At 47.3% G+C, this 26,582-nt stretch overlaps 1 protein-coding gene across 2 annotated transcripts; it reads right to left on the bottom strand.

The window, feature by feature from the left end:
• Positions 1-2,260: 2,260 nt before the first annotated feature.
• On the bottom strand, positions 2,261-26,296 carry LOC142001935 (tubulin alpha-1C chain-like). Of its 2 annotated transcripts, none has more exons than XM_074977604.1 (5): positions 25,859-26,296; positions 14,258-14,480; positions 9,651-9,799; positions 4,767-5,447; positions 2,261-3,003 (listed from the first exon to the last, which is right to left on the bottom strand). In XM_074977604.1, the coding sequence occupies exons 1-5, from the start codon at positions 25,859-25,861 to the stop codon at positions 2,710-2,712; spliced, it is 1,350 nt and encodes a 449-aa protein (XP_074833705.1). In that variant the 5' UTR covers positions 25,862-26,296; the 3' UTR covers positions 2,261-2,709. The 2 variants fall into 2 exon arrangements, with proteins under 2 accessions (XP_074833705.1, XP_074833706.1); XM_074977605.1 differs by lacking the exon at positions 25,859-26,296 and adding an exon at positions 17,110-17,244 and having other exon boundaries at positions 2,263-3,003.
• Between the last annotated feature and the right edge of the window lie 286 nt (positions 26,297-26,582).

Here is a 26,582-nt window from a genome sequence, read left to right as displayed (position 1 = left end):
AGAGATTTGGGAAGGGCCTGCAGACATTTGAGATAGAACCAGAGGTGGTGGGTGTGGCAGATGGTGTGGTGGTCTTTGGCGGGGGGTTGGCATGCTGGCAGAGCTAGTCGCAGAGGATGATGGGGGAAGTAGGGGCCACAGGCTGCAGGCACAGGGGGTTTGGTGGTTAGGCTTGGGCCTTGCCCTTCTTAGGATCTGAGGTGGGAGCTCTCCCTGAGGTGGAGGGGGCATCACCCAGGGCAGCAGCAGTGTCTGGGCTGGGGGCTGAGAAGTCTGCCATGGGAAACTTGGGGGTGGTGGTAAAGGGGGTCTTCATGAGGTGAGGAGGGGTAGGGGCAAGAGTTGGTGGTGGGAGATTCTGCCATCATGGATGGGTGTGGCAGGATATCGGGGGAAGGGGAAAGGGCTTAGCACTCTTCCCTGCTTAGGGATGCAGAGGAGGGTGCCACCACTCCCTCCTGAGGGAAAAAAGGGCACTCAAGGCAAGGGCAGGTGCATGGGGAGTGGGAAATGGACAACCGTACCACCCTGCTGGGCTACAGGTAGGCAGACAACAGTCACTCTTCCCAGGTAGGCTGGAGCCAGAGGGTGCTGGTCAGACAAGGAATCTTGTATAGGCGCCAGGCAGGAGTGGCAGCTCCTCTGGCTGCACTGGGACCAGGAACCAAAAAAGCATCAGGAGGGTGCAGGAGGAGGGGGCTACAAATCAAAGGGAGGGTAGAGGGCATGAGCACTTTTAGGGGAGGGGCTGAGGTGCACAGGGCATAGGACTGGTGGTGGAGGCAGCCAGCAGGAAATGAGGGAGGGGAGAAAGAGCAGAGTCTGGGTGGGGCAGATCCAGCAGCAGGCTTGCAGGGGAGCAAACAAAGAGGTGAGAGGGCATGGGCAGCCAAGTATTAGGGTGGGGCAGGAACAAACTTGGGTAGGGTAGGCAAGAGAAAAGCTCTTGGGCAGGGTGGGACAGGTAAAGAAACCAAATGCTCAGGGCAGGCCAGGTAACAATCAAACTGTGGGGCTAGGGCAAGGGAGACAAACTAAAATTCAGGAGCTAGGGTGGTGCAACCAGGGGCCAAGCTGCTTCAAGGGAGAAGCAGAGCATTGGGGGAGAGTAGCTGGGGTAGGAGGGCCCAGTCCCAGAGGGAAGGGGGATGGTGTGCCCATAAGCACTCATAGGGCAGTCCAGCTGCCTACTGCTAAGGACCCAGCCTAGTGGGAGGGGCCACTGGACCCAGCCTCAACTAATTCTATAGGACAACTGGGGCAGGGCATGGAGGAGGACACCAAGCAGAGAACCCCAGAGAGCACCCACTGCTCCTCAAAGTCCAAGGCCTACATGGAGGAATGAGACCCAGGACTGGGCTGTGCAGGGAGCCACTCTCTGGCCTCTTCCTGAGGCAAGGAGGGTACAGTATAGTTGTCTGATGTGTCCAAATGGAGGGACCAAACTGAGCCATACTTGCTGTGTGTGTTACCTAGATGGAAAGTTTTCTGCTACCCATCAGGATCTTCCTGTGTCCAAGCACTGGAGGTCCAGTTGGTCCAGCCAGAGTTTCCATAATAGGAAGTGGAGAGACAAGTTAGAACTATAGCCAGTTGCAACACCTAATTAGTGAGATCAGGACAGAGCAGAAAGGCAGGCTATTAGCTTGCTTACCACCTGGTAAAGCAGCATGGTGAACCAATGCTGCCAGGGCCAGGCCAGCACCATGAAGAGAGCACTGCTTTCTCCTGCCAATTCTTATGAAGGACCCTGTATACTAGTGGGAAGGGTGGAAACCATGTAAAGCAGTTGATTGGATCATGTGCTCCCCTTCCTCCTCCCATTGCTCACTCCCCCACTCATTCACTTTCATAGGGTTGAGGCAGTGGATTGGGGTGCATGAGGTGGTCCAGGACAGCTCCCAAGCAGCACCTGCCAGACTCCCTCCCACAGGTCCTAGGCACATGGGCAGGCACTGAGGCAGTGCACAGTGACCATGTACTTGCAGGCTCTTTCCCTCCCACTGATTATGGTTCCTAGCCAGTGGGAGCAGTAGAACTGGCACTCGGCCTCCCTGGGTGCCTATGTACCTAGACACCATAGGTAATGAGGTTGCTGCTTCCAGGAGCTGAATTGACCCAGGGCAGCTAACGTTGTGTTAGCCTCAGCCTGCAGGCCCCAGACAGCACAGCACAGGTATTGGGTAAAAGCACACACACAAGAGACCAGATTTCACCATCCAAGATGTGTTTTTCATGGCTGCAAATTTGGTCAGGTGCTGTGTATACAGTTTCATTGAGACTATCCTCTGAACTATGAAGCTCCAACTCGTGATTTTTTTTCCCCCAGTGAAGTTTAATCTTACAGCCCATCTGTGAATGGAAATGTAACAAGCAAATATGGTTCATTTGGTACAATTTCTAATGAAGCAATGCAAATTAATGATGTACTGTACAAAGCACATTGACTGTGGTTCTCATAATTGAAACTTGCTTGTCACTAAGAAACCAAATACATAGAAATTTCAAGCTATTCATTTAATATGGTGGAATGAGTCAGCTGTTGCAAAATTAAAAGATAGAAAGGGGTCCTGATTAAATAGGTTAAATCCACTGATTCTTAGTATTCTATACCAAATTGCATGGAATAACATTCACAAGGGGTTTCCAATTTACACTGAGGAAAAAGGAGCAGAATGGGAAAGACTTAGCATTTTGCTTTTGTGAAGTTTAGTATTCCTCGCCTTCATCCTCTCCATCAATTGAGTCTGTGCCCACTTCTTCATAATCCTTTTCAAGTGCAGCCAAGTCTTCGCGAGCTTCTGAGAATTCACCTTCCTCCATCCCTTCTCCCACGTACCAGTGAACAAAGGCACGTTTGGCATACATCAAGTCAAACTTGTGGTCCAGGCGGGCCCATGCTTCAGCAATGGCTGTGGTGTTGCTGAGCATACAAACTGCACGCTGAACTTTAGCTAGGTCACCTCCAGGCACAACAGTTGGCGGCTGATAATTTATACCAACCTGGAAAAGAAGAGAACATACTTAATTTTCCTGGAGGGTTTGGGGATTGCTAAAGTGACCAGATATCCCATTTTTAAAGGGCAGTCCTATATGTGAGCCCTCCTGCAGCTATCCCAACTTTCTTAAAAATGGACAAGTTGTACTGTATTTTCTCTCCCGCACACCCCCATCCCTACTTGCCAGCTGCCTGCCTACCAGTGGTGAGTAGGGTGGGGGTCTAATGGCACACACTGAGGTGTGCAAGGCAAGTGGTAGGGTAAAGATACAGTGCATGAGACCAAATGCTCCCCCTGCTGGCAAGCAGGGTCCTGTTTCCCATTTGTTTCTAGCTGGCATTGGATGCAATGGTTCAGAAGTACAGGCAGGTGACAGGCAACCCATCAGCCCTGCTGCGTCTGCTTCCCCTGCTTTGCCTCTTTAAGCTTGCCCAGCTTCTGCTCCTCCTTATCTCTTCCTCTCTTCTCCCCCCACCCTCCACAGTGAGGCACATCCCATTCCCAGCTTCTGCTTGGAGTAGTGAGCTTACTAACAGCCTGGCAGTCAGGCTCCTTCTGTCCCCCACTGTCTCTGGCTGAGTCAGCACCCCAGGAAAGGCCAAGACCCTGTGGTCCAAAGAGCTGGCTTGAAAGAACCAAGCCTTTCTTATGCCAAAGCTCCACACAGACCTGGCACAAGGAAGCCTCTCTACCCCTCAGCTGAGCTCTTGCATAACAGGGGCATGGGGGGGGCAGGGGAGAGAGAAGAATACACCATGAACCTGAAGACGACAAAGCAGCACCCAGATCAGAGACTTAGCACCCTCTTCAACACCACCACCCAAGCTCCAAACCCTGCTCTAGGAAGCCTCCTCTGCTGAGCCACCTCTCTAGCTAATTTGGTTGAAGCCCCTGCAGTCAGGTGCCCTGGTGCTCAATGCATCCTTAGGGCTTAAGACCTTCCTGCACAGGCTGCAGCCAGCGGATAAGTGGTATCTGATTATACTCATGGCCAGCAGCACCCTAGAGATTTTAGCTGCCTTTCAACACTGCGGGGCACGAATGGACAACCTGCTTCCAGCCGCATGGGAGTAGTGGCAGGGGAAAGAAGTAAGCTCTGCCAGACTATCCCTTCTTCCCTCCCACTCCTCCTGCAGCTGGAAGTACCTTCCATCCTCTCCTTCCTGCATGGTGCTAAAGGGTGCTCCTGGGAGAGGGGACATATGCCTCTGCATTCCCCCTGTCCACATTGCCACAGGAAGACACTGGGCAAGGCACCAGGGGACATGGGTCTGTCCTGGGAGCCCAATGAGGCATGGAGGGCAGTGAAGGATGGGTCAGTCACACACCCACCCATGTGTGCAAGAATGATTGAACAACCCCTCCTTGTTTGGCCCATAAAGCCTCAATCCAAAAATCCAACAATGCAGGGTTTTTTTTTTTTAAAAAACAAAACACACCAGTTCAATAATCAACTTGATGATTTGAATAGCTGTAGGATTGATAGCCCTTGAACTCACTTGAATATAGATAATTTTACCAAGTGTTCAGTATTTAGTATAGGGAAATAAGGTTGTCCTTGTAATGGCTGTGATTAGTTAATGACTAACAATAGTAGTAAAAGCAAGGACATTTGTTTCACTGCTATAAACTTCCTAACGAGCTCTGCATGACAATAAATGCAAGAATCCACCCCCACAATATTTTATGAAGCCCACTAAATACCTTCACCAAAGCTTTAGGAAAAGTCATTATATAAACCATTTAGCAGCTGTGAGAGAGACTTGCCTTAAAGCCAGTAGGACACCAGTCAACAAACTGGATTGTGCGCTTGGTTTTGATAGCAGCAATAGCAGCATTAACATCCTTGGGGACAACATCACCACGGTACAACATACAACATGCCATGTACTTGCCATGACGAGGATCGCACTTTACCATCTGATTGGATGGCTCAAAGCAAGCATTGGTGATCTCAGAAACAGAGAGTTGCTCATGATAGGCTTTCTCTGCTGAAATAATCGGGGAATAGGTTACCAAAGGGAAGTGAATACGGGGATAAGGCACCAGGTTAGTCTGAAATTCTGTGAGATCCACATTTAAGGCACCATCAAATCTGAGGGAAGCAGTAATGGAAGACACTATCTGACCAATGAGGCGATTAAGGTTGGTGTAGGTAGGGCGCTCAATGTCCAGATTCCTACGGCAAATGTCATAGATGGCCTCATTGTCAACCATAAAGGCACAGTCAGAATGCTCCAGCGTGGTGTGGGTAGTCAAAATAGAATTGTATGGCTCAACAACAGCTGTTGAGACCTGAGGTGCAGGATAGATTGCAAATTCTAACTTGGATTTTTTTCCATAGTCAACAGAGAGGCGCTCCATCAGCAGAGAAGTAAAACCTGAGCCAGTGCCTCCACCAAAACTGTGGAAAATCAGGAAGCCTTGCAAACCAGTGCACTGGTCAGCCTGAAAGAAAGAAAGAAAGAAAGAAAAAATTTATAGTGGGCAGGTCTGACCATTTAGAATAAAAAAAATAAGCAGCAAACAAAAACACCTGAAGAGCTCACATGTCTGATTAGCTCTTACCAATACAAAAATGTGGGAAAGTCCCTCTCAAGCTCCAGGAAAAGTGATTTATCCATCAGAATATAAGCAAGGATAACCCTTCTTCCAGAAGCCAAAAAGACAATTGCAGCTTGCAGTATTCTTGGTCGTCCCTTTACAGTGAATCCTCTTAGTACAGATCTCACTTCATTTTAGTGGCACCATATTTCCAAGACCCATTTATACTCTTCCACTCAATGAGAGATGTAGCTGGATTGGTCTGCTTCTTTGTGTCATATGAACAACAGTTATTACTCTGCATAGTAGCAGCGTCTAGGTTCCGCCAAAAGCTTTTATATTTACTATTTATAAAAAGCGTACTTCATGTTCCAGACAGACCTAACAGCTTACTACTATCCTCATCTCCAGTGTGATAAGTGGTGTATCCAAACCTGCATATTCCCAGGCAAAAGAAGGTTGCTGAATTCAGTGAAGTGAACTTTAACATATTGGACTATTCTAGGAAACTCTAGTTCAGATTGTTCCCTGAGCTGTTAAAGATTAACACTGCACTTTCTTTGGAGTGCAGTCACATACTGGTTAGCAAAGACTCCCAGGACCAATTAACACATGAGACTGTTACTCACCTTGTGCAGTCAGGATGGTTCTCCGAGATGTGTCCCCCTGTGGGTGCTCCACTCAGTGTCAGTGTGCCCTCGGGCCAGTGCTCAGAGATTCTTCCATAGCTGTGGTTCCCCGCACTGTGCATATGCAGACATGCCTCCTCATTGTCTCTGGCGCATGCGTGGCATGGGCTCCTCCATTCCTTTTCTACTTGGCAAATAGAGGACACTCCAAAGCAGGGGAAGGACGGAGGGAAGTGGAGCACCCACGGGGACACATGCATCTCAAAGAACCATTGTTACTGCACAAGGTGAGTAACTTCTTAGAGTAGTGTCCCCGTGAGTGCTTCACTCTGGGTGACTATAGAGCAGTAGACGCAGAATGGAGATGGATTTGGAGTGGTCACTACCACAGTGGACAACACAGCTCAGCCCACTTGGATAGAAGATGCAATGGTGGATGAGAGAGCATAGGGACAAGCAAATGTTACTGGAAGACCACGCGGCTGCCTCACAAATGTCCATAAGAGGTACGTTCTTGAGTGAGGTGGTAGTGGAAGACAAGGCCTAGGTCAAGTTGGCTGTGACAGTACCCGGCAGCTCCCTATGGTGAAGCACATAACAGGTGTGGGCACAAGAGGAAACCCACTTAGAAAGTTGCTGGGATGAGATGAGCAGGTCTTTGGACTGCTCTGCGAAGGACAGGAAGAGTTTGGGAAATCTGCACCACAGCTATGTCAGATGTCTGCCAGGCATCGGCCTTCTACATGTGCTACACTGTGTGCACGGGGTTGGAATGCAGCTTTGGGAAAAAAAAGGTAGGGAAGTGAATAGGTTCATGAATATGAAATGGTGAGGGAACCTTGGGAAGAAGTTGCAAAGTAACTCTGTCCTTGGTAAAGATTGTGTAGGGAGGCTCAACCATTAGGGCAGTGAGCTCCCCAACAAGTCTGGCTGATGTGATCACCACGAGGAATGAGACCTTCATAGGCAGGCGAAGCCAGGAACATGTCACCAAAAGGTTCAAAAGGCAGCCTGCTAAGGCAATGAAGCACGTGGTTGAGGTCCCAAGCGGGGACCAGGCCAACAGAAAAGGTGTTTTGAAGGCCACTTAAAAAGCATTTGGTGATGGGATGAGCCAGAAATAAAAACCCACATTCTGGTTGATGAAAAGCAGCTTGGGCTGTGGCATGTACCTGGACCGTGCTTAGGCCAAGACGCAACTCATGTAAGAGCAGTAGGTAGTCTAAATGGATGGGCATAGGCACAGTATGAGGTGGCATTGAATGATGGGTGTCTATCTAGTGAGAACACTGCCACCATTTATAAAGCTAAGAGTTGCATGTAGATACCTGTATACTGTTGATGAGGATTCTCTTTACTCCCTCAGAGCATGTGGTTTTGGCATTGTGGAGCCATGAGGGAGCCATGCATGGAGAAGTTTTTGGAGACGATCAGGATGCAGAGTGCAGCCAAAGTCCCAAGAGAGGCCGTAGTAAGTAGGAAACTGATAAGGAGACACTACTGACATCTGAAAGATGTAAGGGTACCAAGCCTGTCCAGGTCACACTGGGGCTACTAGGATCAGAGGGACTCAGTCTTGTCTGACCTTCAGTAATATCTTGTGGATTAATGGAATGGGAGGGACTGCATAAAGCAGCAGCATGTTCCACATGATGGCAAAGGCATCCCCGAAGGAGTCTCCCCTCACACCCTGGTCTACAATAGTACTTTTGGCACTTTGCTGGTCCTGGTGGCAAGAGAGTCTATGTGAGGGTGGTACCATTGCAGCAACACCCTGTTGAGGTGATGCTGGAGGCAGGGCAGACACTGTCACTGGTCTGGTCTGCTTGGCCTTAGCCGCTGGCAGGCCTGGCGGTGCTCTTGGTGTTACAGAAACAGCGTGTTTGCATTATGGCATGGACCATCACTTGTCTGGATGGTGCCAGGGAGCCCAAGCTGGGTCTCCCTTCTGGTGTGGCCCGCACAGACTGCGCTGTAGGCCAGGAATGGGACCTGGCACACTAGCAGGAGACTCTTTGGAGACTGGTGGATGCTTTAAGTCCTCACCCGTAGCCTCATCCTGGGCAGCTTGCTTGCCCAGAACTGCTGGTTGTAGGAACTTTTTATATGAAAAGTCTTGAGCCTGTTGGCTCAGTCCTGATGAGCTTGGACAGTCAAGCTAGAGCAGTGGATGCATGCCTGGCATCCTTGCACACGGCACATGCCGGGAAAGCCCAACATAGCAGTGACACAGCATTCTAAATTAAGAATAAGAGGAACTAATATGGACTAGGGAACAGCTAAACAAAAAAAAAAAAAAAATAGAAGTTAACTAACAATCTCAAACTCTTGCAGACTCATGATGCTCCATCTGCAGATGAGGATGGTAGAGAAGGAACTGAAGAGACCGCATCATGCCAGAGAGCACGAGGAGGCGTTTCTGCCCATGTGTAGGAAACCATGGCTATGGAAGAATCTCCAAGTGCCAGTGCAAGGACACACCAACATCCAGAATGGAGCACCCACAGGGACACACTGCTCGAAGAAATTGACAGTCTGAAGGAGACAAGGGAACAAGACAGGATTTAGTGAGTTAGTATGCACTCTAATAGACTTGTTTAGAAAGATACTTTCCTGGCACTTCATCCCTAGTTTCAATCGAAACTTTAGAACAAGGAATTCAGGTGCTCTAAGAGCATCGGGGACTACTGTATAGAGAAGCTTGCAACACAAATGCCATATTACTGAACTAGAGGGAAATTCTATGTACTGGCAAGAGCATTCAGTATTCATAATATTAAACATGCAAAGCACATGCAAACTACTTCTAAAGAGAGCTGGGAAATAAATATACAAAAAGTATCTTTGCAACCTGACTTCGCCTCAGCTAATTCACCACATGGTATGCGGACTGAGGGAGCCTCACACCTCAAAGCATGCTCATCAACTACTACTTCATGTTCAAATGTTTCCTTCTAACTTCATTTGTATTTTTTGTGAACAAAGATATGAAGATCAGAAGTCAGCCCATAAAAGCAAGCATTCAGGAGTAGGAGGCTAAAACCCTGCAGTTGCTGTACCTAAGGACTGGTCTTTTCCCATCAAAAAGGCAAACCAAGGTACTATGTAAATAGGATTTAGCCCTAGCATTTCAAGTTTGTCTGAAACCCAGAAACAAGCTTCTTGGTTTAATATAAACATGCTTAAGGCAAGATGAGGCAGTAATTCAATTGCAAACCAAGAGGAGTCACAAGGTGTCAGATTTTCCTCTGATCAGGAGTAGTCTGTTTTAATATGACTGAAGAGAACAGCAGTTTGACAGCAGCTGGAGAACTCCACAGCTTTTCCATGTGCACACCACCTAGTAGGCTAGAGCTGAATACCGAGCACTGTACATCTTAGAGCGCTAAGTTAATTTTGAAGCTTTATAAACCATGATGTAGAAAATTCTTTTTAAAAGTACAGTTTTCAGTGCAGGGAAAAAAAAAAATTAACTCACCAGCTTCCTGATACGCTCCAGAACAAGGTCAATTATCTCTTTTCCAATAGTATAATGACCTCGAGCATAATTATTAGCAGCATCTTCCTTACCAGAGATTAGCTGCTCAGGGTGGAAAAGCTGCTTGTATGTCCCATTCCGTACTTCATCTGAAAAGAGAATTTTGCACCCATTTACAGTAAATTAGTTTCAGTTTAAAAAAAAAAATCTCTTCAATGTCACATGCTTGAAATAAAACCCCCCAAGCCCACCTCTGGACAACTCAAGTAAGTGTCTTGACTTTAGAAATTCCATGGCTAGAAGAAAAATTTCATAAATGCTTTGATTTACACAGCAATTTTTCAGATTAAAAAAATTAGAATTTATACAAAGTCAGAAGGTAACAGTGATCTAGGCCGGGGTGACGATACATTCAGGCCCCACTTTTTATTCCTGCAATTAGCAGCACCCCCCAACATGTCAAATGTAATCTAAACAGACAAAATTGGTTATAGTCATATGAAAGAAACCTCCTGAGCACATGTAAGACAATAAGTACGCTGAATGTAAAAACTTTATTAATCAGTATATGAATGTGAATGCACCCACATAAAAACAGTAGCATATTTCAAGATTTTTAATGGGATGGATGAGCCTGAGACCAGCAGCTTACAAAATTTCATAATCCCAAGCCCCGACACCACCACCTTTGCACAGCCGATTTAAACTGATCTCCTACGTAATACAGGCCACAGACTCTCTCCTACGATTCCTAGAGTTGAGAATGTTCTTTTCCTACTACATATGTGTGTGGATAACTGGTTGAATAACTGTTCCCAGAGTAGATATCAGTGATCCAGTGTCATGCTGAAAGGACATAAGTGGCGCTCCACAGGGATCAGTTTTGGGATGGATTCTATTCAACGTCTTGAGGAACGATTTAGATAAACACCATAGGGGGTACACGTACACTGTCTGCAGACAAATCCAAGCTGACAGAGGTTGCAAGTGCTTTGGAGGACAGGATTATAATTAAGTTAGTTATGTGAGTCAGCGTGACACCGTTTGCTCTTCTACAATTCCAGGCTGCATTGACAAGAGTATGTTGTAAGCAAGACATGGTGTAGCATATTTGTATACCAGATACACTAAAAATTCATATGTCCTACTCCTTCGTAAGTCTGCCACCATTCTAGACCATGTGCTTCCACGCTGAAAAGCTTGTTAAAAAAGAAAAAAAAAAAAAAAGTATTGTGTTAAGTTTGTGACTGAAATCCTTGGGGGAGACCTGTACATCTCCTGCTCCATTTTACCAGAATTTGGCCATATACTTTACAGTACAGCAGTCTTGGATGATGACACTCACATTCATTTTAAGAACACTTTCTCTGAAAACTTACGAATGCCAAAGTACCACCAATGTGAGAGATTTCTAAAAACAGCTACAGATTCTCAAATCTTTGATTGAATGCTAAAGTGCCATCCAACATGTAAAAAGGTTGAGGCATGGTGCATACTTTTATTATGGCCTCAGAGACATGGCATGAAATAACGGTCTCTCCCAGGCCCTCGAAAGTGAGCTGGGAACGATTGAGTATCTCATGAATGCTGCCAGGAGCCTAGAAGAGTGGAGGATTATCAGAGGGAGATGGATCACCTTGTTTTAGAATAACTCAAACTAGTTTGGTTACTCTAGACACCAAGAACCGGCATGCCTGAAGCCAATAAGTGAGGTCAGAGACCATGCACCATCCAGAACCAGTCAAATGTAATTTGGCATTTACTCCATGTAAAGGCTATATGGAACCTAATAAATTCCATGTGCCACAAAGATGTTAATGTGGATTTATTATTTACCAGCAAGGCTAAATGTGCCAATATCTGGATGTTGACCAAAATCCAAGATTGAGTGGCCTCAAACAGCCAGTTGTTTAAGCATGAGAACATCTGTATGCCTGTCCTTTCAAGGCAGGCCACTACTGCAAAGTACTTCACAAACATGTGCAGCACTGAAGAGATCGAAAGGCAAAACCTGGTAGTGCTTGTTATCCAGCACAAATCTTATGTTCCAGACATGGTGTAAAAAGTTCACTTTTGACCACAAAATATAACATTGCAGACCTTCATATACAGAAAAAGGATGACTGATATGAAGGAGACCACCCTGAACTTGCATTTCTTGAGATACCAACCTCAGATGCCTGAGCATGTATCCATTAAAGATAGAATAAGGAAGTATCTTAAATAAAACTTCTCTTTACTTAGGAAGAGAATCCTCTATAGTGCAAGAAGGGATAGTGTTTGGCAGGTTCCCTAAGGAGTGACACGGAGAGGATAGGAACTGAACACCACAGTTCCTTTGGACTACCTCCATTACCCACCGTATGAGGTGACAAAGGACAGACAGATAGAAATGAGACGAATGAATGATATGCTGTCCTCAGGCACACAAAGTCAAATCTGCTGCCTGGTTGTAGTCAAAGGAAGCTGGTGCAACTGAAAGGATATTCACAGGGACAATTGCCTTGCATGGTGTGAAGTTAAAGCCTGAGGACTTGTTACAGTCAGCCATGCAAGTTGGTATCTTTGGAGAAGACCTTTCCCCTCCACGCATCCAATAAACCAGTGTTACTTAAACAAGGGTACATGTACACAGAGGTCTTCCAGGTCTACAGACAGGCTACATAAAGAACACTAGAAAAATCAGCACCAATCTAAAAAGTTCATTCAGACAATGACTCATTTCTACTGCTTCATATGCCTCATGCTGAAATGTAAGTATAATATTTCTATTCCAGTTCATTTATTTGATAAGATGGTAGAAAGTCAGCAAGTTTTCAGTAGTAGTCTTCTGTGATATTTTTGCATGATTTTGTAAGTAAGTTGTTTAAGTGAGGTGTATCTTGGTGGTATGCAAAACAAGTCTGACTCCTGAAAAGGGTACAGTAAATCTGGAAAGGCTGAATGGAACTTGTTTCAATACCTTAGAACCATGTTTCTCTATAGGTGGAGAATTCTGGGGGTACTTTATAACAAATAATTGAGAAAGACTGCAACAGACCCAACCAAACTGACCAACTACAAGGCTGAAGGAGATTAAATGCTGTTAACACAAAACTCTCTTCGGTGGTTCCACCCTTTATACCCTTGCGAGCACATGAGGAGGAGAGGAAGAACACTTGCCCACAAGACACAGCTGACTGAAAAAAAAAAAAAACTCCAATAGGAGCACACTGAATAAGTAATCACCAATTGTGGAAAATTCATATAGCCTTACACTCAAAAAGAACTGTATTCTCTTAAAATGCTGTTTAGTCCCATATGTCATGAGATCCTGTCTGTGCCTACTTGAGAACACTCTGCCAGTTGCACTGGCCATTGACAAAGATGCTTCCTTTAGAAGCCAAGCTCTGCTACCATCTGGAAAAAATCTGTACTTGTGTTTATGGATGTCAAATTCTCCTGTTGTCATACCACAAAGTGCAGGATACCATCATCACCACCACACAATTTGGCTTTATTAAGTCTAGAATGTGTGGTAATAAGATATCACAGTTTAATTAAAACCAGATGGAAAGTAATATTTGGTTTTATAAATCAACTCTAGATGATGTCCCCTGCTGTTTTTTGCTATGCTTTTTATTCTGCTCTTAACTCAAAAGTTAAGCCTTAAAAAAGGACCATGAGCTATTTGATATTTACTTTACTCACGGATATGACAGTTTATCCAGCAACATCATTTGTAACCTGGACAAGCTATAACATTTAAAGGAAATCTGTTTTTGAAAAAGGAAAAAAAAGCAGTGCCACCAAATGAAATGGACTTGCTAAGAGACACTGTGCAGTTCTGGAATGACCTGCTCTAAAGCATTCTTTGCCAGACCTTTTTGCATTAGCACTTCAAGGCATGCAGAAAAACCATGGGTTGAAGAGTGAAAGTGAAAAACAGAGGAAGACAGCAAAAGGGGCAGTGGGGCTGAGATAGTGACAATATGCACTGTACGTAAATTTATAAAAGCTGGAAGAATTCAAGAGGAAACAGTAGTTGGAAGATGCCAGCTGAGCTAAAAGAAGGATGATGATGGGGATAGGAAAGGGGGATTAAGAAAGAATTGCAGAAGTGAGACCTCAGCCAGTATCACAAAGTCAAGTCAGTCTTGGTAGTTTCCACAAGTGTTTTTCCTGTTAGAGGAAAATATGCAAAGTTGAGTATCTGCACAGTACCAAAGTGCTTAGAAAATTCTCAGGATGTATAGCATCAAGTAAATTTAGAAAGGCTGCTGGTGCCCATAGATGTTTTGCTGACATTATATTTAAACACCTTACCTATGAAGCAATCTATTAAGGAGTCCCATGTTGAGAGCCCAGAAAATGCATTTCTTACCATACAGAACTTTACAACTGTGAGGTGCCTTGTTTAGACTAAATAAAAGCACAGAAAACCTTACGCAATGGTTAGCAGAAGTGTATTGATTACATACTTAGGGTAAGCTTTGTACAGTAAGCTTCAGACACATTCAGAACATTTACAGGGAACCACAACAGAACCAAGGGAAATGGGACATCCCCTCCCCCCATTTCCCCAATATCTCTTACCAAATCAATACAACATTGCTGACTGTATTTACCTATCACTGCAGGTTCCAGATCCACGAACACAGCACGAGGGACGTGCTTTCCTGCACCAGTCTCACTGAAGAAGGTGTTAAATGAATCATCACTGCCACCGATTGTTTTGTCACTTGGCATAGTGCCATTGGGCTGAATACCATGCTCCAGGCAGTAGAGCTCCCAGCATGCATTGCCAATCTGCACACCAGCTTGGCCAACGTGGACTGAGATGCACTCACGCTGTAAGGTTGTGGGAGAGGGAGGAGGGAAAAAAAGAAAGAGAAATTTAGGGCTTCTTGGTAGGAACAGCAGCTTTCCTGCCTAACAAAATACCCAACACAGACTGCTTTCAACTACTATACTGAAGCATCCACAACATTGGTTTCATCGTATTAGCATTTGTGACAGCTGGAACAGATTTCAACAGGAACAAAAAACTTCCTTCAGTCATCCATTTTCACCAAGATAAAACCTTTGGACATTGTCAAGTAACATTTTATAGGCTCATCCTTCTGTTCATTGTTCATGTCCTCTCAGAGGCCTAAAGGCAAAGTTTTACCGCCTCCCACACTTCTTGAGCAGATTCTGTCCTCTCCCTGTTTGAGAAATACTGATTTTTACATTTTGGATGTATTTAAAGGTTGAAATCCCATCCAAACAGCCAGCACTAGCCTGGGTATCATTGGTATAAGACAAGACATGGTTGTCCAGGAACAGCACAATTATCCATGCCGCCCCAGTCCAAGCTTAGTTATTAGCTGCACCACAGCCAGCAGAGGAAACACAATAGTCTAGATGAACAAGGCCAGTTCTTTTCTTCCCTTTTAAGTTAGTATACAGGAGTGCCAGAAACCTATCCTTCCCTCTCCTATTAGTCTTAGGTATATAAACTCTGATCGTAACCATCACCTTTTCACCATCTTGCTTAGGGTTCACACTGAACAAATTAAGTTGTGCATCCCGTAAGGAAAGTACTTGTTTGTAAAATGATTCCTCTGTTGAATTCATATCAACAGGATACTTTAGGTCATGGGTGTCCAACCTTTTGGCTTGCCTAGGCCACACTGAGTGAAGAGGAATTGTCTTGGGCCACATATAAAATATATAATATAGTTAATGTATATAAATCACATAATAATGTTAAAAGTTTACGATCTTGTGGGGCCGCATTACTAGCTGTCCAGGGCTGCAGGTTGGACACGCCTGCTTTAGGTTCTAGCACAAAGCTATAGATCAGGGGTCAGTAACCCCCGGCATGGCTGCCAGAAGTGGCACCTGAGCCAATTTTCATCAGTATGCAAGGCAGGAGCTGAGCCCAGACCTCCTCCCCCATGCAGCTGATAGCGTGCTCAAAGCCATAATTGCCTGTGGATTAGTGCAAAAAAAAAAGCTAATGCTACCAACCACCACCTAAACACTAAAGCGCTGGATCTTCATTCATTTAGTAATGAAGCTGTTGTAAGAAGGACTATTACTGACTTTAAAAAGTTTCATTGGGACTCAGACCGTTCACAGAGGTCAAAAGATCAAATTTCAGTATTCTGCCTTGTAAAGAATGCTGACCCCTGCTATCCATGCATATACTTCTTGGTATGTATATTCTAGTGCAGGTATGTCAAACTCAGAGTACTGAGGGCCACAGAAACAAAAACTGATAGAAGTACATTTTCTTTGGTGGCCCTGAAAGCCATCAGCAAGTCCTATTTGCTATAGACTATGTTATAGGCATATTTTATAAATTTTAGGTATATTTTATAATATTTTTTCAAGTCTTGTTTGACTATAATAAGTATTAAATTCTCAAATTATTGTAATATGAATTTTATTGTTTTATATTTTTGTTAATAGTTCATAAAAATTGAGAAGAGACACCTAGAAGCGATGGAAGAAAGATAGAAAACACTGATAAAAGCAGACCAAGGAGAAAAGCCAAAACAACTCAACGGAAGAAGAGATAGTTTTACAGTGAACATGCAAAGCCAGGTTTCAGGATACCCGTGTTCTAAGGCTAGCTCTGCACTCTGTGCTGTCAGCTTCATCACTTCAAAAAGTGAGTACAACCTACCACACAGGAAAGTTGTGAGTTAGCAATGTGAATAAATGGGCTTTGAGATTTGTGGCTGGAAGGAACAACAGCAAGAGTTAAACAAGCACTATCTGAGGGGCACGGAACTGTGCAGACCAAGAGAATGAAGATTAAGACTGAGGGAAACTAATTGCCACCAGCTCACTGCTGGAACGCCCCTGATGTTTTGTCAGTAAGGGAGTACTTAAGTCAGGATATTAACTTATATAACATTAATTATACAGGCTTTGCTTGGTCAGTCATTATGACCAGGACTGAATGATGCTTCGGCAGATTTTATGTATTTCCCTCTCACCTTTGTACAGGGTCAGTACAACACAGTGAAACCATGGACCAAGAGCAGCATCTCTTCCCAGGAGAAGGTTAGAGATTCTTTCCCCCACCCCCACCAATTTCAGTGGGCCACAGAAGACATCACAAACATATTTTTTTCCTGCACAGAGGAAGCAGGGAGAGAGGTCACTTGAGGCTTGCCCTGCTCCTCTCCGTGAACTACTCCCCAAGGCCCCTTGAGGCCTGCACTGCCCCCCCATGCGTTGTTCAGGGGCTCCCCGGGCCACGTGAGGCTTGCATTGCCTGCCCCCTCCATGCAGTAGCAGTGAGGAGCTAAGTGTGCATTGCTTGTGGGGGGAGGAGGGAAAAGACCCACTCTTCCCCTCCCTGCAGAAGTGCCCCAGGTGTTCCTGAGCAGCAGGGGAAAGGTTTGGCCCCAGGCTGCTCCCAGAAAGAGAATGAAAGAGAAAAAAAGAAAGCAAGGCAACATAACATAACATATGCTCCTACCTTTCATGGGGGGACGGGGGCACTCAGCCCAGAGCAGAAAACACACACAACTACTTTCCAATGACTATGCCTGCGGGCTGTAAACTCTGCTGCCTGCTGGGAAAAACATGCAAGGGGGTAGGTGGGGAGGCTGGCTCTCCCTGACTCTCCTTCAAAACCTGCTCTTTTCTAACAGCAGCTTGGAAAGAGACAGGAAAAACCTGTGCACTGAGGTCACAGTGGGCAGGCAGGCGTGGCAGAGGGAGGAAGACAGCGAACATACTTGACCCAAAAGCAGCAGCCTAAGTAAACTGTCAGCCAGTCCCATTGAGCCCCTGAGCTCTTAAAACACATGCTTTCACATGCCCAGAAGGAGACAGAGCACTCCTTCCCACCCACACCCAATGTCAGCTGCAGGTAGAGCAAGCCCCCACTTTTCTTGCAGCTTGGCTGAATGGGTTCTCTTCTTTATAGCTTTTTTACTGGTGTTTTTTCCTGTTCAAACCTCTTTCACCCCCACACCTTCTCCTTTTTCCTTCTCTCCCTTTTCTGTTTGTGGCTCTGAGAGCAGGGCACAACATAAGCACAGTCAAGGACCTGCTCTTCCCCCCCCCATAGAACCAGAAAACCACCACCCCACCCCTTCTACCAACCTCATGCAGCAACTCACTCAAGGGGTTATAGCCTTCCTGCCTCGACTGTCTTTGGGCTTCTTCCCTGCAAAAATCACTAGTGACATCCAAGTCCCCGGAGAGTTCCACAGTGTCTCTGACAATCAGGTCAACCAAACAAGGGGCTTGTAGCCTCTGGCAGCAGGAAGAAGTGGACCGGGCTGTGGCCACAGGATATGGGATAGGCGTTTGTCCCAGTCCCTGCCTCCTTGGGCTGCTTATGTCCAGCCCATGCATAAAAAACCCCATAAAGCCAAAACCCCAGGGAGACTTTCTCCATGCATGAGCAGAAGGGGATCCTTGGGCTGTGCCTGAGTGCCTGCGCAGGCCACACTTAGATGTTTCATTAACATTTAGTTGGGGGCCACAAAAAAGCAATAGGGTTGTACGCAGCCCCATAACAGGGTGTTAGGCATGCCTGTTCTAGTGTAAACAGGATTTACTCTTTCAAAATTCTCTACTCAAATAAAGTCAGCACTAAAAGATTTCCTAATGCTGTTTGAGCAAAGTTATGCTGCAACCTGACCAGCCAGCTCAGCTACTCAGCACACGTGGTTCCCAGCTTAGATGTGGTCAGAAACCAGTATCAAAATGTCATCACCAGCATTAAACTCTCAGAACATGGATGCTGTCCTACATTACCAAGACAACTTTTTGGTGCCCTTTTTAATGTGTGAACATGTGGCCTGCCTAACCCATATTCAGCAGGCCTGCCTGTACAAACAGGTCCTTGTCACACCCCTGGAAGGCAGGAAGAGTTTTATATTTAATATATGGATGAGCTGATGCAGAGGTTAAGCAACCTGATTTCAGCTATGCAAGTTAATAAGAAAGCTTCAATTGAAACAGTCTTTGCATTCCAATTTTGTTCTCATTTCTATAGTCAAAGTGCCTTGCAGCCAAGTACCTGGATTTATGCTGCCAAGTCTACACTTAGAGCTTGTCTGTACTCCATGGTTTTGTCGTCTTTTGCTAAAACAGTGGGGGTGTACACACTACAGCGCTACTTTTGGTGACAACTCTTCTGCCAATAAAAGTTAAACGACATTGACAAGAGGCACTGAGCTTTTTGTCACAGAGGAACCCAAACAAAAAACCTGTCCAGTAGCACTTTAAAGATTAACAAAATAATTTATTAGGTAATGAGCTTTTGTGGGACAGACCCACTTCTTCAGATCATAGCCATACCAGAACAGACTCAATATTTAAGCCACAGAGAACCAAAACTAGTAATCAAGGTTGACAAACCAGAAAAATATGATCAAGGTGAGCAAATCAGAGAGCAGAGGGCGGGGGGAGCCAAGAATTAGATTAAGCCAAGTATGCAAAAGAGCCCCTTACAATGACCTAAAACACAACTTTTTGTCACAGTTAGAGGAACCAAGTGTTAGTGTAGACACGATTATGTCCTATGGCCTCCACGGAGTATCCCACAATGCCCATTGTAACCACTTTCCTCACTATTTTGAATTCCATTGCTGTGAGTCAGCTACGCAAAGCTTAAGAAATTGTGGAAATTCCTCAGTGTGCACAGCTCAGAAAACTACTGTCCATCTGAGCATGTGGGTGGGTGCGCGGAGCAGAGAAGAGAATGCACTCCTGCCTGGAGAACTCCAAGAGAAATTACAGAAATCTTTAACAAGGAATCCTGCTCTCCCAGGCACTAGGAACAAAGGAGCAAGTAAGCAGGGCACAATGCTGCTGGGCAGGGGGATGAGACGAGGTCAAAAAGGGGAGAAAACACTGCTATGTGGTGGACTGCAGAGCCAAACCAGGGAGGGAAGCAGGGGCTGACATCAGACCAAAAAAAAAAAAAAAAAAAAAATCATCATCAGGGTCCATAAAAACCTAGCCTTCTGTGTACTTTACCTCACACCACTGTTCTCATAAAAGCTAGAGCTGGCATTAGAGAATGGCAAGCAGGGCAGCTGCCCAGGGTCCCATGCTATAAATGGTACTGTGAAGTTAAGATGTCCAGGCTTCAGCTTCAGCCCCAGGTGGCAGAGCTTAGGGCCAAAGACTGCTGTCCTGCACAGCAGGACTCTGCCTCTGGCCCTAGCAAGTCTAACACCAGCCATGGTTACCCCTGCTGCTCAGTACTATAGGGATTTCATGAGGGAGACCAAAAATTCTCAAACTAGGGTTCTGATGCAAAGTAAGGCCACAGGGATGGAAGCTTCAAAGTTATTGTAAAGGGAGGAGCACCACAGTATTGCCACCCAACCATCCACCCTTACTTCTGTGCTGAGGCTAGCAGTGCTGTCTTTGAATCATGGAACTGGAAAGAACCTCAAGTGGTCACGTCCCATCTCCTGCATACAAGGCAGGACCAACCACCATCAACCATCTCTGACAAACCGCAAGATCAACAGCCGCAGCTTTCTGGCCATGCCGTGCTGAAGAAAGTGCTGCTACCAACAGCAACACAAGAACAAAAAGTAGCTATACCACAACTCACCCCGATACTCGTGACCCCACTCCACAGCCTCATTTTGAGTGGGGATCTCTCCAGTCAAAATACAAAATATCTGAAATAATTAAATTCACAATTTTTAAAACCGTTTGACTGAAGCTCCCCAAATTGCACTCAATTTCGGAAAGCCCTGCCCATGAGGCATTGCAAACCCTTCCCAAGGCACCCTCTGGCCAGTTGCATTAGGACAGGCACCCAGAATGCACAGCTCTGCATAGATGCAGGAGCTTTTAGTGTGGATGCCCTCTGCCAACATAAGGAGCAGCGTACAGCATGCAACAGTGGTTTAATTAAAGTGGTGGCTGTACATTGGCATAACAGACATCAACAAAACTATAGCGAGGACAAGGCCTTAGGCACCAAATAAGCACCCTTAAGAGCTTCTGGGTCTTCAGTAAGTGACCTGATTTCAGTTTCTAAGCTGCTGAAGTGCTTAAATATGCATTTGGCAATGTCCTACTGTTAGGTACCCATCACAAGCACCCTGAACTCCAGTGATATTTTACCCTTCCTCAGTCTGTGATGACCAACATAGAACACTCCCCAGATTAGCGGTGCTGCACAGAGAACAATGAGGGTCACTGGACTTGACTGAATAGGAAGACTGACTGGAGTTGTATTAGGCACAGACACAAGGACAGGTTTGATTAAGGAACAAAACATGTCTATTCTGCTACATATGTGCATGTGCCACCTGCATGATCAGAGAATTTTTCCCTTAATGGTACTAGTCTGATCAGCCAGGGAGCCCCTAGCATGGTGCCTTCAAAGCACAGAATGTATGATACTGCTACCCTGCCCCCACAGTTCCTTCTTACACAATTATTCCAACAGAGCACAGGTAGGTGCGATTCAGAATGGATATGACCAACACATCTCAAAGAAGGGTTACGGAAGTTAGGTAGCCCTTTTATTCTTTGAGTGATTGCTCAATTGGTGACTCACCAGCACATTCCCTGGAGGAGGGATTAGAGATCACATTGCTGCTGATTGCAGGACTGCCCTGCTAAAGGCCACGTCATCTCATATCTGCTGGTTGATGGTGCAGTGAGAAATGAAGTGGTGGATGGACAATCACGTGGCTGCCCTACAGATGTACTGGATAAAAACCTACATGAGAAATGCTGGAGAAAAAGCCTGCCCTCTCGTGGAATGGGTTGTTATTGACAGCACTGGAACCATGGCCAGGTCATAGCAGCCCCCCATGCAGGATGCGATCCATGAAGGCCTTTCATTCTCTCCACTGTTGCAATAAAATTGCATTGGTTTACAAAATAGTCTTGCGTAATCAAGGTAAAAATGCTGGGGCACACTTCACATCCAGTGAGTAGGGGCCCTTTCCCTATTGTTGGCATGAGGTTAAGGAACAAACATCAACAGAAGTCCTGATTCATATGAAATTGTGAAAGCTCAGGCAGAAACTGACTGAGGGTGTAATTATGCGTTGTGTTTGAAAAGATGTGCATGGTGATAAAATGAGAACCCAGAGCTCAGACACTCTTGACAAGGGGCAGGGTGCTAGGGCCTCAAATGGGTGACCAATAAGCTTAAGAAATGACCAGGTTCAGATCCCATATTGAGACCTGGTTCTTGACATAAGGGTACTACTTGTCAAAATCCTTTTAGGAACTGCCCCACCATACAGTTTCTAAAGACTGAATTACTCCCTCCCCCCTGGGTGAAAGGTGGAAATGGCTGATAATACACGGGATAGCTAGGCCCCAGTAATTCAAGTACAGGAGGTAGTCAAGCACTACAGGGATAGGGGCTTGCTGTGGGAGGACTCCCTTCTGAATGGGCCAGACGGAAAAATGTTTTGCTTTACCACATATGTTGCTCAAGTGAAAGGCTTTTGGCCAGCTCCAAAGCATCTCTCAGACAGGGCTCTGAGCATTGCCACTCAGGTTAGCCGCAAAGAAGCCATGTCATGAGGTACAGTGACTCCAGGTTAGTGGCCACTGTCTGGGAGCAGAGCTAACTCCAGTAGCCTGTCCAACAACAGCATCAGAAGCACAGTGAACCCAGTGCTGTCAATGCCATGCCAGATCCACCAGGATGAGATACGTCTTGTCCTGCCAAACTTTCAGCAGGACACTGTGCTTAAGGGGGAAGGCGTACAGGAGGTGGCCTGACCAGAATAAGTGAAATGTGTCCACCAGGGACCCCAAACCAGGGACCCCAATAAAAGGAAGCACACAGGTTAACATAACATGTAAAAATCCCACAGGAGCAGATCTTCTTGGCACAAGGGAGAGGAGCAAGCAATACCAAGTTTGTTTATACAACTTCATCACGGTATTGTGTCAGTATCAAGACACATTGGTCCTGCAGCTGGAATAGGAAAAACTGGCATGCTAGGTGCACTGCCCGCATCTCCTGGATATTAATGCAAAGGGAGAGCTCTGACTCAACCCAGCTGTCCTGTGTCCTGAGAATGCCAACGTGCACCCTCATGCCATTTCTGAAGCACCCGTGATGAGGGTGAGCATTGTTTGTAGAAGGGAACTCAGCAACACATGAGGCTGTAGTCACCACGACAGGGACTGGAGATGATCTAGGCAGATCAATATCTGTCTAAGGAATGTCTGCTGGGCCTGTAGACCTCCACTGGCCACAAATGCAGTGGGCACAGTGGCAGCCTATCATGCTGAACCACAAAGGTGCAGGATGACATGTGACCCAGGAGTCTCATGCAGGTCTGCAACGTGGTGGTAGGGATCTGCTGAAGAGAGTAGATGAGGTCCAACATGGCCCAGAAGTGGCCTTCTGAATGGGAGACTGTTGTCATTGTGGAGTACAACAGAGCCCTGGCAATCTATTATTTGGGCATAACCAGGGTAGACTTGGCCTTATTCAGGAGAAAGCAAATATCCGTGAAGATGGCCCTGGCTATGGTAACATGTGCAAGAACCTGTTTCTTAGACCTGCCATAACCGATTAAGAACCATAACCGATAGTGCCAATCTGACCAGGAACCAGAGAAAACATCTATGAGCTCAGGTAAAAGAAATATGGAAGTTTCTGTCCAAGTTGAGGGCAGTGTACAAGTACCTTGAATACAAGAAGGGTACCAGGGGAGGGTATGATTGTGGCTAGAGAGACCATCTGAAACTTAAACCTCTAGATAGACATTTAGGTTCGTCAGGTCTAGAAAGGGCCTGAGCCCGAGCCTGACCTTGGGAATAAGGAAATATCAGGAGTAAAACCCTCAGCCCCCGAACTACTATAAGAGCAATTCCTGCAGAGTCAATCTTCCAGGGTTTGATTTAGTGGGGATGCACTAAATCGAACTATCAGGTACTCCCCATTGTTGTGAGTAGTAAGAGAGGTCAATGGGACAGTTTCTCTCATTGACCTCCCTCCAGAAAAATCTATTTAGGATACCTCCGTTCCAGATATGCAATTGTAGAAGCTGGAACTGTGTATCTTGGATCAACTATTTAACCTTGTGTAGACCTTGCTTAGGGTACAAAGATTAAGCAAGTTGGACAAGGCCTTGCAGGGAGGTCGAAAAACATAAATTACATTTCCTGAATCTTAGGTCACTGGATTATCCACAGGGTTAACCCTAACCCTAACCCATCCCACTTAAAATAGTTCTGTGCTCCAAGCCCAGAAGGACGGGAAAGAAAAAACTGAACAGCAATCATCAGAGCTAAGGGCAGGTCTACACTACAAAACAAATTGAACCCAAGATATGCAACTCCAGATACAATAACTGCATAGCTGGAGTCGATGTACCTTAAGTCAAATTTCGGGCACAGCCCCACAGTGGAAGGTCACTGGAAGAAACTCTCCTGTCCACTTCCCTGACTCCTCACAACAGAGAGGGGTACCACAGTTGATGGAGGTGCCCTCAAGGTTCATTTAGCACCTTTCTACTAAGCATGCTGACATGACCCCTAGAAGATCAGCCATGGCCATGTCAATCCTCCCCTTAGCATGGGCAAGCCCTAAATCTTCTGTCCCTAACCCAGTCCCTTTCCCACGGCACCATCTTTCGTTACTTCTGCAGTCCCTACTTCACATACAACAGATGCATGAGACACTATGGCCTAGTCCACACAAAAAAAACAGACAACTTAGTGTGTTCCTGTCTACCTTATGCTCTCTGATCGGGGTGCACATCCTCACCAGAGCACTTCTACCCAACTAGCTGAACTACATGTCTTGCGGAGATGTTATTAGGTCAGACAGTGGGTGACTTACATTGGCAGAAGCAATATTATTGCATGGATACTTTAGAGTTAGGCTGACATAAGGCAACTTGCATCAGCCTAACCCAGCAGCGTAGACTAAAGATGTATGCCTTAAAACCTGAATCCTGGTTCAGCCTGTTCAGACCTTGTGCAACCTTCCATTTTAATTGCAAGCTAACGACTAGCAATGTGCACTGAGCCACTCCCAAAAGTGGATGGTATGTCCAGCAGCAGGCCCAGGGAAAGAGGCAGGTGGCTGCATGCACCTCCTGACTTCTGTCCACAAGCACAGACTATCCACCTTCCATTGGCTATGGTGCCTGTTCCCAGCCAATGGGAGCTGCATGAGTGGTGCCAGATAAGGACAGTGTGTGTAAAGTCCATGCCTGGTCTTTAGGGGCTCCAGGGAGCAGCTCAGGGCCAGGGCAGCAGGGAGCCTGCTTTAGCCTCACTGAAGCATCACCCAGGAGCCATCTAAGTCAAGCAGTGTCCAGCCAAAGAACACGCTGTGGACTTCCACCCCAGCCCTAAACCACATCCTACACTCCGACCTCCTGACAGCATCCTGAGAACCTACTACACCCCAACCCCTTACCTAGGGGGAGCCCCTCCCACATTCCAACCCGCTTAGCTCAGGAGCAGAGCATGCATTCAACTCCCTTGCCCCGGGCTGGTGAAAGTGGGGGAAAGGGGTGGAGCGAGAAGGCCAGGGCAAGGGTACAGCATTTGGGCTGGAGGCAGAGCCTGGATTGCGCTTTAATTCAAAACGGGACCTTGTGTTTCAAAACCTTGTCGCCCACGACATCCAGCACCCGCGGAAGTGCAGCGTCCTATTGATTCCCAAGAGAAGCAGCGTCAGCGAGCTGCTGCTTGGGACAAAGGCAGCGTGGGCTACAGACGGCTGCGTCCAAGTGCAGCCGCAGCAACACCAGGAATTCGGGCAGAGTTCAACCCTCTTCTGCTCGTCTGTAACAAGTCGGACACCGGACGAACAGCGGAAACCGGCCGCGCGGCGCACACTCCGGAGAGCTCCAGGCACTCCCCCGCTCCCGGCCCCCACGTCCGCCTACACGTCGCCCCGCCCATAGCGCCGGGCGAGGCCCCGCCACCCGCAGCAGCCTAGGGTCGGCCCAGCCACCGCCTCAGGCGGCCGGCCAGCCCGCTCGGGAGCGGCCATCGCGGCGGGAGGAGGCCGCCGCCTGGCCACCCCGCCGGCCGGGCCCGACGTGCCCGCAGCCGCCACCTCAAGCCGCGGCGCTCAGGAAGCTGGCGGGTGAGGCGACCTAGGGAAGAGAGCGGCTCCCCAGCCGCGTGAGGCGAGCCCTGGGGCCGCGCTCCCTGCCTGCCCGAACGGACGAGCCCCCCAGCCCAGGCGCTCTGGCACCGCTGCCACACACGCCAGGGCCGCGAACCCCCGCTGCACTCACCATGTCTCCGGCTGACAGGCGGGTTCTCCGGTGGCAGCAGACGCGCGACGGGTCTGATCAGCACCGCGAAAGCAGCCGCAGCTTCCCGGAGCCACCCTTATATAGAGCGCCCCCTCGCCTCAAGTTTCGCCACGCTCGCCATTGGCCAGGTCGGGCAACTCGCCTCTCCTCCCTCGTCTGCCATTGGCCAGCGGGTATGAATCTGCTCTGAGGGAGCCAGCCACTGGGCCGTTCGAACCGGGGGCGGAGCTGAGCTCTGCTCCCGCCAAGCGGGGCTCGCGGGCTGCGGCAGAAGCCTAGGCCGGGCGGAGCCGGCGGGCGCGCGGCGCTTGACCACCCTCTGGCGGGCTCGGGGTGCGCGCTGTTCCTGCCGCCGGAAGTGACGCTGCCCGCCGTTGCACGGCTCGGCTGCGGGAGCGTCCAACTAAGGTGGAACCCAACGGCCGCGCTGTCAGATGACGGCTGAAGTCAGTCGGCGAAATCCCGCGAAGCCGTGCTCGGGTCTGGCGCGGCCGCTGAGGGGAAAGCATCTGAAAGCAGCGCCGGGGTAATAACCGGGGCCTCGCACAGCCACGAGCCGGCAAGGTCGCAAAACGTCGGCGTCCCGCCTGCCTGGTTACCCAGAAAACCCTGAGCGCTGTGACCTGCCCGCTCGGGATCCAGAAGGCAAATGCAAGCGCCCGCCGTAGTACTTCCACCAGCAGGGAGATTCACCTGTCTCAGC

This window comes from Carettochelys insculpta, chromosome 26 (assembly GCF_033958435.1).
Source record: "Carettochelys insculpta isolate YL-2023 chromosome 26, ASM3395843v1, whole genome shotgun sequence".
In the NCBI taxonomy this organism is placed as follows: Eukaryota; Metazoa; Chordata; order Testudines; family Carettochelyidae; genus Carettochelys; species Carettochelys insculpta.
Note: the sequence above shows the minus strand (reverse complement) of the source record. Positions and strands in the feature narration are given on the sequence as shown.

Bases quoted from the DNA above. Each gene is read 5' to 3' on its own strand.
- LOC142001935 (XM_074977604.1), bottom strand. The intron at 5,448-9,650 runs GTGAGTTAATTT...TCTTTCTTTCAG, and splicing joins TGGAGCGTATCAGGAAGCTG to GCTGACCAGTGCACTGGTTT. The intron at 3,004-4,766 runs GCAAGTCTCTCT...CTTCTTTTCCAG, and splicing joins GGTGTCCTACTGGCTTTAAG to GTTGGTATAAATTATCAGCC.